Source organism: Pteropus alecto, unplaced genomic scaffold, assembly GCF_000325575.1.
Source record: "Pteropus alecto unplaced genomic scaffold, ASM32557v1 scaffold202, whole genome shotgun sequence".
Taxonomy (NCBI): domain Eukaryota; kingdom Metazoa; phylum Chordata; class Mammalia; order Chiroptera; family Pteropodidae; genus Pteropus; species Pteropus alecto.
In genome coordinates this window covers 1,593,251-1,605,738 of record NW_006432451.1, presented here as the reverse complement: position 1 = coordinate 1,605,738, position 12,488 = coordinate 1,593,251, and the positions used below count along the sequence as shown (strand labels likewise).

The 12,488-nt window shown below is 39.3% G+C and overlaps 1 protein-coding gene across 1 annotated transcript; it reads left to right on the top strand.

Annotated features, from left to right (window-relative positions):
* Positions 1 to 2,632: 2,632 nt before the first annotated feature.
* On the top strand, positions 2,633 to 10,322 carry SRSF3 (serine and arginine rich splicing factor 3). The gene is made up of 6 exons (XM_006907320.3): positions 2,633 to 2,788; positions 4,520 to 4,727; positions 6,018 to 6,152; positions 8,315 to 8,353; positions 8,600 to 8,686; positions 8,863 to 10,322. The coding sequence occupies exons 2-6, from the start codon at positions 4,522 to 4,524 to the stop codon at positions 8,888 to 8,890; spliced, it is 495 nt and encodes a 164-aa protein (XP_006907382.1). The 5' UTR covers positions 2,633 to 2,788; positions 4,520 to 4,521; the 3' UTR covers positions 8,891 to 10,322.
* The last annotated feature ends 2,166 nt before the right edge of the window (positions 10,323 to 12,488 follow it).

Here is a 12,488-nt window from a genome sequence, read left to right as displayed (position 1 = left end):
TAACTAGGAATCACAAAAGTGGAAATGGGTTTAGGGCTTCCTTGACAAGAGGCTCAGGGCTCTTTATTCCCCATTTCTCAGCTCTCCTTCCCTTTAGGTTGGGTCCACCACAGGCTGCTTCTTCCCTTCTGGAAACAGGATGGCTGCCATGGCTCAGGAACCCACTAGTCACAGGAACTGAGCATATCTTTCTCTGGTTGGCCTAGTAGTAGTGCTGGAATTAGTAGCTGACTGTTCTTGGATTACTCATTCATTCTAATTGGGGTAGAAATGGGGGATAAGAACTGGAACGATTTAATTAATCAGAGGCGGTCACGTCCCTACCCTGAAAAAGTGGGTTGTAGGGCCCAACCACATCTGAGTCAGTAATGTGGTCTATTGTGAGAAAGGTAGTTCCTCAAAAACCGAGAGATGGTCACTAAAACATATGATCCCCATTCCGTCCCCACCACGAAATTCTGATGTGTCTTCTTGGAGCTTAATGTGGTTCTAGTGTCTAGAACAACCGGTTGGTAGTCGAATAGATTTAAAGAAATATTAAAATGTTCCATAATTTAAATGGATAACTCACTTGGCTGCAGTTACCAGAGATGGAAATTATGTGTGGATAGCCAGAGGAGGTTCAAAATATATCCATGAATACAGTTGGAGGAATTAAGAGTGCTCCATTGAAAGACACATGCTAGACTAGCGTTATACATATAAACAAACATGAAAAAATAGTAGCAAAGAATGGGATACTGAGATGTGAAAAGAACATTTAAAAAGAGTCAGCTTTTTTTTTTTTTTTTTTGTCTTAAACAACAGAAATTTATTTTCTCACGGTCCTGGAAGCCAGAAGTTCAAGTTCCTTGTTGGCAAGGTTGGTTTCTCCTGAGGCCTCTTTCTTTGGCTTGCAGATGAGCTAGACAGCATTTTTTGAGCAGAGATTGTGCCAGGTGATTTACATATATATTTCTTTTACTGAATTAAATAATCAAAAAAATATGTATTGATCACCTGCCATGTGCCAGAATTGTTTCCAGGCCCTAGTGATGCAGTAGGGACCACAGCAGACAAAAGCTGAAGTTCCTGTGGGAGGAGACAGCACTTAACAACCCTGAAAGACTGGTAATATTATCTCATTTTACAGAGAGGAAACTAATCCTGAGACAGGTTAAGAAATTCTTCTCAAGACATCTTAGCAGTAAGTGTAGCAGTCCCCTAATCCAGGACTGTCTGATTTCAAAGCCCTTGCTTTGGCAAAAGAAAACATTAAAGAGGAGAAAGTTTCCATAGAGGAGGGGAGCAAGTCAAGGCAAATATAAATGAGCCAGAAGAGAAAAACATTTAGAGAAGGATAGAAAAATAAGAAGTGAAAGAGAGTTTGCTAGAACCACATCCCCCACCTGGAAATGACACAGGTAAGGAAGGCCAGCCCAGGGCCTGGCTCAACAACTGGAGTTCTTTCCCCCTCTTCCCTTGCGGTATGAAATTCCAATTTTACAGGTAAGAAAACTTAAGTCCCAGGGCAATTAAATTTTGGCATTTATTTCCCCCACTGTGGAAAAACATTTTAGAACCACAATAAGAGATAAGGCAAAAATGTCTAGGAGAGATAAGACACAATTAGCATATCATTCAGCTAATGACCGAACATACAAGTTATTGTCTTCTTTTTCTTGAGAGCAGATTTAAATGAATTTCATTCAGACACCAATGCAAAAGGGGAGAGGAGAAAGTTTGAGGACATCAGGCAAACTTCTCGATGAACTCACTGTTCCAGAGAGGGAGATATTGATTTTTCTAACACAATCGTGGTATTTCTCTCCCACTATATAATTATTTTTGCGGCTCTGTATTCCTAGGGGGAGTGGAAAAGAGGAAGGTGTGAGTGGCCCACGAGCCCCTACTCCACCCCCAAATCAATACAGCAGCCTTTTTTTCCAGGAGAAGGATTAGGGGTGCCCTTCCCGGTATTTGTTTGGGGGCCAGAATTTAAATTCAGTCTTCTTCAGGAACTTCCTTTCATTGTTATTCGCTAAAGGCGATAGTTTCTAGATGGCCTGGCCGATTTCATTTGCCTTTGGAGTTTCTATTAAACACTTAAAAAAAAAAGAGTCCAGGCCGATGACGCCACCCGTCTCTGCCAAATCTCGCAGTTGGGTGAGAGGCGGGAAACCAGCCAGAGTTGGGCAAACTTTCCAGGATCAGGCTTTTCCTTAAGTGTAGGACTTGGGCGGGCACAATCTTGTGACAGCTCGGTCACCAACAGCTCAGTGACCTTGGGAGCAACTCTGATGCACGTTTGTAAACGCGATGGTCTTAGTTCCAGCCTAACCGCTGGCGAGGATTATTAAAAGCAAATGGATCTATTAGTGTTTGGGAGTGACGGCAGTAGTGTTAATAATCTCAGCCTATTTGGAGATGAGGGAGAGAGGAGTGAGGGTAACTTGGAAGATCGGCAACGGGGGAACACCTCAGGTAGCTCCAAACTTCTGGCGCCGGGAGAGCGGCGGCGCAAGTCTCCATAGACCGTGTGGCGCGGCCAAAGCGCGCTCCCAGCAACCGCGGTTCTAGTTGCGTTTGCGGCTGTACGTCACGGCCTTCTCGGCTTCTCATTGGGTGAGCCCGCCCAATCATGTGACTCCAGCATGCCGTATAAATAGGGGCAAGGAGAAGGCGGAGGTCCGCCATTTCGTGGACGCCGGGTCCGTGAGCGTATCTACGGGAGCTGGGCGGAGGGGAGCGGAAGGCCCGTCCGAGGGTGTGTGGATTTGAGCCTCCGCGTTTCTAACCCAAGATTTCGGTAAGAGACCAGCGTCCAAAGGAGGGAAGTGGGAAGTGGAACTTGAAGAGTATGGAGGTTGGGGTCAGGCCCAATGGCGGTGCCAGATTGAGACAAAGAGACGCCGCCGCCATTTTGTGACGTTCAGCACGGGCGGTGGCGAGGGCTCCAGGCCCGCCAGAGGCCGTCCCTCGGCCTTGAAGTGAAGATGTTTGTAACTCTCCACTGGGGGCTGAAGTGGGGTGTGGGATTACCCGAGAGTTTAGGCAGAGGGGAGCTGGTAACCATGTTGTATGTACTCCAGGCCGCGGCCTTGCAATTTATGGCGCCTTTTTTTTTTTGCACCACGTTTTCTTAGGGAGGTCTTAGGATTTTTTTCCTCAAGTCACTAATCAAGCTTTCTGTACTCATTTTTCTTTTTATGTCATTTCAGTTTTTAAAGCTGAACCTCGTTTTGTTGTTTTTTTAAATCGATCGTCTTTGAGCAGCATCGTTCTTGTTCTCATTAAACTGTAGGTCTGAAACTGGTCACGGCAAAATTTTTAAAAAATCAGCCCCGGCAATGATTTGGTTTCACCTCCTGAGCACAGGGTGGGGTCACGCAAATAGGATGTGTGTGGACTGGATTGGTTTTTTTTTTGTTTTTGTTGTTGTTGGTTTTTTTTTTAAATAATCCAGAGCGGGGAGAACGTGGTGTTATGAAAAACTCTTGAGTATTTGAGTAGGCTGCTCTTCCATGCAATTGAAACTGGCCTAAGGTGAATAGAATCATTGCCAAGGCAACTTTGTGGTGAAGGTTTATCTAATACAAACCCGTAAAGTGCAGTAAATTCTTTCATAACAAATACTTAATCTTTTCCACTTGAGGTAAAATTAATGTAAGATTCATTTTAAACTACAATTCGGTGACATTTAGTACATTCATAATGTGGAGCCATCACATCTGTTTAGTTACAGAACATTGTGATTTTTCCTCCTGAGGAGACCTGTACCAATTAGTAGCCACTCCCCCTTTCCCCTGTCTTTACACCCCAGCCTAGTAACCACTAATCTGTCTCTAGATCTACCTGTTTTGGACATTTTTCACATACATGGAGTTGTGTGCACCTCTGTGTTTTCTATAACTGCAATTTTAAGGTTCATCTACGTTTGTAGTATCAGTACTTTACTGAATAATCCATTGTATGGATAATACATTTTGCTTTAACCGTTGTTGATGGACGTTTGGGTTAATACTCTCTGGCCCTTAAGAATAGTGCTGCTTTTGAGGTACATTTTTAAAAAACCTAACAGTCTTGTTGCTTTAGAAATGAAGCTGGTTAAGTTTTGGTGTTAAGGCACATTAATATTGTTTCTAGTTGTTTAGCCTTAACTACTTCTCTTCTGCATGTAGCTCATTTGGTTTTGAGTCCCCAGTATTTCAATATTTGCTTCTGAGCAGGTTATCCATATGTCTAATTTTCTTATTTTCAAGGTTAATTGAAGTAACGGGTAAAGTTTCTAACTCGGTGCCCAGAGTGTAGTAAGGTCTCATCCAGTGTTTTTCCTTCGCTTTTCAAGGAGGCATTTTTTTTCTTAAGCAATTTGTGCTGACTTCCTGGCGGTTACCAGGAACGATTAGGGAGAAACAGGTGACTCAAGGGTGATAATTTTACTTGTTTGGTGTTTAGTACTTTGGCATTTTTCCCTAAGGATATGTTTTTCACTGTGTATATTGAGTAAATCTTCAAACAGAATTTTTTTTTTTAACAGAAATGCATCGTGATTCCTGTCCATTGGATTGTAAGGTTTATGTAGGTAATCTTGGAAACAACGGTAACAAGACTGAATTGGAACGAGCTTTTGGCTATTATGGACCACTCCGAAGTGTGTGGGTTGCTAGAAACCCTCCCGGCTTCGCTTTTGTTGAATTTGAAGATCCCCGGGATGCAGCCGATGCTGTCCGAGAGCTAGATGGGAGGTAATTTGATTGATTTTTACTAATGGTAAATATGTTGCTTGTGTTTCTCATATTTAACATTTCTGGGATATGTAGTTTTGGATTACTTCTTGGTATCTGAAATTGATGTTACTGGATATAACACATAAAACTTTTGCAATCAGAAAAAGGACAACAGGTTTACTGGAGATAAGTAGGAAGTTTTTATTGGCCATTGAAGAAAATAATTTAATGGTCAATTCTTAGGCGGATCAATTGCATCCAGAAAAAGGTCAGAACATTTTAATCTAAATTCTCCACGGTGTCAACTGTGTTGTCATTTTTGAATTGTTTTCAAAACAATTTGGAATAAAATATTTTCTTTCAGTAAGAATGGCCACGGACTGATGATTGCTGTAGTTGAATGATGGTTACATGAGGATTTATCGTACCATTATCTTTTATGTGTTTGAAATACTTCCTTAAGGAAGTGTGGATTGTATAGCCGTTTCCCTTTGTAATTAGTGTCCAGTTAGCTGGCTAATAAATAACATTCGAGCCTTAACAGTGAACAGGTGTTGCCTTCCTCCTTGTAGTTGGCATTTGGAAAACCATTAGATTTCTTGAAACCAAGGAAAACTTAATCCTTAAGCTCCCCTCAAATTAAATGGTTTGAGAGATGGCTATAAAGCTGTATAAAAGGTTTTTTATCCAGGTAGATAGCAAAAAAATGTTTCCAGGGCCCCACCTTTTTCCACTGTCGGAATATGGTGCCTTATCTAAACTAAATGGTTATGGACTGATGAAGAGGTGGGCGATAATTGCCTTTTTCTGCTGCCTTTTCTTACATGTCAACTATCAAGGGATTATTGAGGAGCGGGGTTGATATAAAATGGCCAATTGTTTTTGTCCTGTTTAATTGCTTTGTTTACATGGACAATTGGGGGAGAGGAAGACCAAACTTAGTGTAGTAAGGTCAGTAAACAAGTGCTGGGACCTAAAGGAAGAAGTAACAGGGACAGTAGATGAACTAGTTCTTTGAGGATGAATCCAGAGGTTTTCACACTTAAATTGCAACTGTTAAATTAACCTTGAGCCCAGTAATCAGACTGACTTAGAGCAATAAAATGTAATGAAGTTAGTTGATTTCCTTTAAGAAAAGGGGAACCAAAACTTGCTTTGGTATTAAGGATTCTGGAGGCATTCAGATGTGTTCTTTGCTAAGAAGCTAAGTAAGAGTGTGTTTTTTGTTTTTGTTTTTGTTTTTTTTGCTTTAAAACATATCTCTTAGAAATTCAGGTTGGCTGTTTTAAAATTAATGTTTCTTCCTAGAACACTTTGTGGCTGCCGAGTAAGAGTGGAACTGTCGAATGGTGAAAAGAGAAGTCGAAATCGTGGCCCACCTCCCTCTTGGGGTCGTCGCCCTCGAGATGATTATCGGAGAAGGAGTCCTCCGCCTCGCCGCAGGTACTTGAGAGAGAGCGTGGTTAGAGGTATTGCTGTAATGGAGTAGCTAATAGGAGCAGGTATTTCTCTTAAATTTGTTGGTGGGTTTTAAACTTTGAAGAATCGGAGGTTTTTATGAAACATTTGCTGGGTGTAGTTTGGGGTATGTGAGTTGTGCTGAGTGTTGGCTTTTGTCTTTAGGTTCATGTTGGTAGTCAGTAACTTCTATCTTGGATCTGTCTTCTAGTTCATCTTCTAGTTGCATCTTTCCAAGTCTTCCCTTGTACTTCAATTTAGGCCTTTTTCCATTTCTTGACTCCATAATGACAAACATTACATTCAACTCTAGCTCTTCACAAAAATGTGTTTTCTATTAGCACGATTGTAATATTTATCAAACAGGCAGCTGTTTTAATGTTACAACTGGTAAAATAGAAATCATTCTGAAACGAAAGTCACTGACCAATAAAGGGGGCGAAAAAAGTAATCCCAGTCATCTGTTCTTCAAACCCAAATAGGAGAGAATTCAGTTTTTTTATAATTGAAAATGGCATCATTCTTGGACCAGACAGTGTTGTTTGGTTGCTATAACTCCACATCTCCTCAGACCTTCAAAATAGTTTCTATAGGACTGAATTTACCTCTTACAGGTGAGTGAAGTCCTTCTAGGAGATAACGAGTTCAAAATCTTGCCCCTTTTGCTATTTTGAAAAACAAAACACACTGTTGCCCATCATAATAAAGAGTATTTGTTAGCTAATAGATGGTTGTACTGATGGCTTGTTTTTCATTTTTTTTTTGTGCTTTTTGGTCCATCTATTAATAAAAATGAACCCCGTTACAGAGTCACCATCATGTCTCTTCTCACCACCCTCTGAGTCTGCATTAGCCAGTCAACTAGCCCTTTCAGCGTCATGTGACCAGCGCGCCCCATTCAGCTTGGCTGGTGTCGTTTCACATGACCCAGGCATGGCCAGTCGTCAGGTTGCACCGCCCTTTGGTTCCCGAGCATGCTGTTTTCTCTCAGCCTTCTCTCCAACCTTAACCAAATCGGCAGCAGCCACCTCGACCGCCCACACATTCCTGGCCAATCAGCTCAGCTGTTTATTTACCAAATGTCTTCACAACAACTACAGCAGCAGCCTTCGGCTAACAAAAAAGCAGGAAAAATCCACAACACCCCCTTCGCCAACCAACTAAATCCAACGCAACATCTGGCAAAACCTTTTCAGCAAATTCTTCCTGGCCGTCAGTCCGGCAGCCTCACCTCACCATTTCTAGCTTGTTGAAACCCAAAACTAGTAAGTTTTTCCTGCTTATACAGTTTACTGCTGGTTAAAATAAGGAGTAAGCGGCTTAAAGTAATTCTTTTTTCTGGATCAAAGGCTGGCTGTGCATAATTGAATGGTAATGTACATATATATTGCTTGAATAAAACTTTTAAGGGTGATAGGGAACTCATAATGTAACTTAGACCTTCCAGTGAAACTTATTTGCATGTGTGAGATGCCAAACTAAAAATTTTAATAACTAACAGATTTAGCTTTCCTTTCTAGCAAAAATTTGTTCACTCCTATCACCTTTAAATGGTTTTACTAACCGTTTTCAAAATTTTAAAAATTTGGGGGTGAAGTGGGCCAAGCTAAGGTAATTTTGATAAGTCTAAACACACTCTTAAATGTGACGATCACAAATGCAGTTCTAATGTAGCACTTAATGGCATCAATATTTACACCTAGCGCGTTTTCACAAAATTACACTATCCACCTGGTACCTAAGTCTTGTCATGGACTTACAGGTTTGCATGGGTTCCAAATACTGGTTTATGGTACTGTTTTTGGAACTACTTGTGGGACTACATTTTGGTGTGGTGTTTTGGGTAGTGAAGTTAGTTTGACATGAAGTTTTGCATTGGACAGATCTGCTGTGAAGCATTCTTTGTTAAAGTGAATCCATGGTTGGAATACCTGCTTTTCACTTGAGCTTTTGGTTCCTTAATCCTTCTGTGCCTTTTTTTTCTTTTCTTTTTTTTCTTTTGTTTTGTTTTGTTTTGTTTTTGGACGATGGGTGCCAGTTCTTCGGCACATTCACTGGGCCCAACAGTGAGAATGAAAAGTTGGGAAATGCCTCACGCCATAAATACTAATTGACAATTAGCCTAACTTTCCTTTTTCTGCTTTTAGATCTCCAAGACGGAGAAGCTTCTCCCGCAGCCGGAGCAGGTAAATAACTGCCTTTTTTTGGCCACGTTCTCAGAAATGGTAGTGTTGCCGTCATTCCCAAATTGTTTTCCAAATGATTTGGTTAATGGGCGTAGACCCTTGACTTTAGTAACGAATCAGATGGTATATAGAACCAGTGTTGAGTTGTAAGACTGAAAGAGCTTTTAATTTTCAAAGACTTTCTACAAATGTTTATTGTGTGTAATCCTGAATGGTCCCATTTTTCTTTCCCCTCTGCATTTATAGGTCCCTTTCTAGAGATAGGAGAAGAGAGAGATCACTGTCTCGGGAGAGAAATCACAAGCCGTCCCGATCCTTCTCTAGGTCTCGTAGGTAAGATATTCAATGACTTGAGCCATTTAAGACCTTGCATACATAACATATTAGAAACAAATGAGTCTTTTCTCAAGCCATTTTGATAATATTTTTATTACTTCCATAAAACATTTTGATGTTTTGTTAATTGTCACCAAGTTACAGATGCAACTTGTGTTTTTTTTGTTTTTTAGCCGATCTAGGTCAAATGAAAGGAAATAGAAGACCAGTTTGCAAGAGGAGTGGTGTACAGGAAATAACTTCATTTGACAGGAGTATGTACAGAAAATTCAAGTTTTGTTTGAGACTTCATAAGCTTGGTGCATTTTTAAGATGTTTTAGCTGTTCACATTTGTTTGTCTTGGAACAGTGACAAAGATGTAATTCTCTGTGGTTTGAAATGGATCTTCAGAGGCGTATAATACCAAGAATTGTTACTTTACAATGTTCCCTTAAGCAAAATTGAATTTGCTTTGAACTTTATTTAGTGGTGCGTAGACTGATAGATAATAAACCTCTTAATTCCTGCCCAGCTACAGTGTGATGTTTAATGTGGAAACAACTGGCAAAAATTGAACATAAGATTTTTTTCATAGCTGGGATGTAATATGCAGCTGTGGTTGAACATGCAGTCTTCAAAAGCTGCTGTGAACACAAGCCAGCAGGTAAAAATTAAAGCTGCACTATTAAACTAGATTAGTGGTTAAAATTTTTTTTTTCTTTTAAACCCAACTCATTTTCACACTGGGCAGAGGTCTAGTTGGTGTAGAATCTAAGAATTTTCAAGAAAGTTAGTTTACTTTTGCTTTAGGTTATAAGTTTCTTATGTGATTGCTGTATGTGAACACATATCTCTCTATAACATTCTTTATTTGGAAATTTGAGACTATTCAAGATACCAGTGTCCTGCCAGTTTAAGGGTACATTGTAGAGCTGAACTTTGAGTTACTGTGCAAAGTTTTTTTTTCATGCTGTCATTTGTAATATGTTTTGTGAGAATCCTTGGGATTAAAGTTTTGGTTACAAATTGTTGTTTAACCTGAAAGCTTGTTTTTCCTTGCAAAACTAAATCTGTGAGCTTGGTATCAAGTTCAGGTATAACATTCCTATTGGAAGCCATACTTATTTTCTTGTAAAAAGTGCTTTTGAATTAATAAAATAATAGCATAATTGTGTAATAGTTGAACCCACTATTACCATAGTTCTTGTCCCATGGAAAGCAGTTGGTTACACAAATCTTAGAAACGAAATTGAGGCTTTTGAAGTAAAGGAGATACGTGGTTGTCACCTAAGTGATTGTTAGTACTTACCATATTTTAGAAGTAGAAGCCAGTTCAAAGTCCATGATACTCAGTGACCAACATTTTAAAGTTTAGCAGCCTGGTACATTATAACCCAAAGTTGGCCTTAAAAAGGACTTTTATCATTAGCATGAGAACTTTTCCACAAAGCTTTAAAAATTGCTTCCATTTTATATAATTTGAGGTGTTGCATGGGAATTCTAAATTGATACATCATGATGTAAAATTCACTATATGGTTTAAATGTAACAGTGCAGAATTGAACATGGAGGCATGCATAACGTTCCTCTTAGAAATCCAGAGGAGTTGTAATTTCAAATTTTTGTGCAATTAGATTAAATTATAATGCAACACTCTTGTGGCTTAGTTTTCTTAAATGTGCTTTTAATGATAATTTTGGATTATTCTGTACTGACTTTAATATGAAAGAAGTTATTGCATTAAGAGTTGACTCTATAAGGATATTTTATAAATCATAGGTCCTAAACAGATTTCCAGTGATCCTTAACTTTTCATGCAAATAACAAGGGAGGAAAATCATCGGTGTCCTAAAGGAAAATTGGTATCAGTGAGGTTCAGTATGAGCCTTGTTACAGAGGACATTTAAGACTACCTATTGATTTACTGGGAGCTCTAGTTTTGAGACTTTTGTCTTTCTGCATTTCCTCATAGCCTAAATACTTTTTTGTTAGGGTCAAGGCAAGATAGCCAAGCCATACAAGTGATATGGTACACCAATAATTACACTGCTCTTAATAGGCATTTAGATGGGGCTTTGGGGGGGGGTTAGTATACAACTTCGAGTCTTAAATTGGAAGGTTCCTGTAAAAAGGATAATAGAGTATAGGTATTATGTGGTTAATACAGAAGCTGAGATAAAATTAGTATCCTGGAGTTATCCTGACTTTGGAGTCCAAATCTGCAATCTCTTCAACTAGAAGTCTACAGCACAATTTTATGGTTGGTAAAAAATCTGGAAGATAGAACTTGTTAAACTCTTACGTTTTACTTTTAGGTTGTGGCTATTAAAAGTTGTAGAGTTAACTAATATTTAAAACAAAATTTTAAAATTGCAGGTCCCATTAGCCAGTTTGGTCATGCATCCTCTGAGTTGAATCCAGTAGTCACCAGGACTTTGACTTGTGGTGTAATGACTACTGGTGTTCACTAGAGGTCACTATTAATACTTGGTGATAATTTAAACTAAGGATTATAGTTGGTTTTTAGGCTGTGAAGACTGATGATTTGTGGTTTTCATTTTATCGTGGGTTACTTCTGAACTCCATGTTTTAAACAGAAAGGTGAAGACAAAAATTAGCCAGAGAAGTTTTAATTTTATGAGACGCAAGCTTATGTACTGTTTTTGAGTTTTGTTTAGGTACTTTTTTTAATGTTCCTTACAAAGATGATGTGATCAGTAGATGGCATCTCCACCTTTGTAGTTAGACTCACCCATATCTGGATGGCAAGTCCTGGTTGCTTTTTATTGTAGAGTCATGGTTCATGTTAGTATAGTGCCTCCTTATCAAGAATAATGTTGATCACAAATTTTTCAAAACATACACAGCCTGATTCCAGGCCCATGGCTCAAGTTTTTCATGGTCGTCTAGTCCTGTGTTATTTGAGAGTTTTCCCAGGTGATAACATCCCTGGTTATATAAGAACTGCTGGTTTAGTACTTTGTCTTAATGTGCTTTTATTTTCAGAATCCTGCTATTGGTTTAGTTGCTAGATCTAGGTGGTGGTGATGTCCTCCAGTTGTATATTTTTATACTGGACTGTTGCCTTCTGGTTTTCCATTTGGGGCAGGGAAGATGTGAAAGATTTTTATAATTAAAGTAGCTGAAGAAAAACTGGATGGGTTGGAGTATATTTTTATCAAAATAATCTGATAGTGTTAAATACGATTTTATATCCACGTAAATTTTTTTCTATTAAAGATTCATTGGATACTTCAAAAAAATTCAACTGTGACACACTTGTGAGGTTCTGAGACAAGATCATTGAAAATTTGATAAACCTAGTATATCTGCTTGGTTTTGTTCATGTAACTTTTCCCTTATTGCAGAAGTTCATAATACAGTATTTAAGACTTATTTGGTATCCCAGTTCTTTCTCTATCTGGAACGCATGACGACTACTAAAATGTTTCCCAGACTAACATGAAATACATGTGTGGAACATTACTTTCCTCATCTCTGACATGCAGGCCCGTGGACCTGGAGTGAGGTGGAATAATTTTTAGTTGAGGGCCCTTTGAAGCTCCTTAGCAGAGGAAAACAAGTGAATTGAGTCAGATGGCAGTGGCAAAGGCAGAGCTCACAGATAAGGAAAGGCTAAGTGAAGAAATGAGTCGTCATGAAATAGTTTAGAGGGCAGGAGCAATTGAGTGTACAACTGCACTAGGGTTTAGAGGTAAAACTGAAAGGATTTTAAAACTTAGTAGTTCCAGTCTGACTTGTTTTGTTAAAGCCACACTACTGCCAAATAAGCAGGCGTGGGCTAACTTGTCCAGCTTT

Bases quoted from the DNA above. Each gene is read 5' to 3' on its own strand.
- SRSF3 (XM_006907320.3), top strand. From the start codon at position 4,522: ATGCATCGTGATTCCTGTCCATTGGATTGTAAGGTTTATGTAGGTAAT. The intron at 4,728-6,017 runs GTAATTTGATTG...GTTTCTTCCTAG, and splicing joins GTCCGAGAGCTAGATGGGAG to AACACTTTGTGGCTGCCGAG. The intron at 8,354-8,599 runs GTAAATAACTGC...CTGCATTTATAG, and splicing joins TTCTCCCGCAGCCGGAGCAG to GTCCCTTTCTAGAGATAGGA.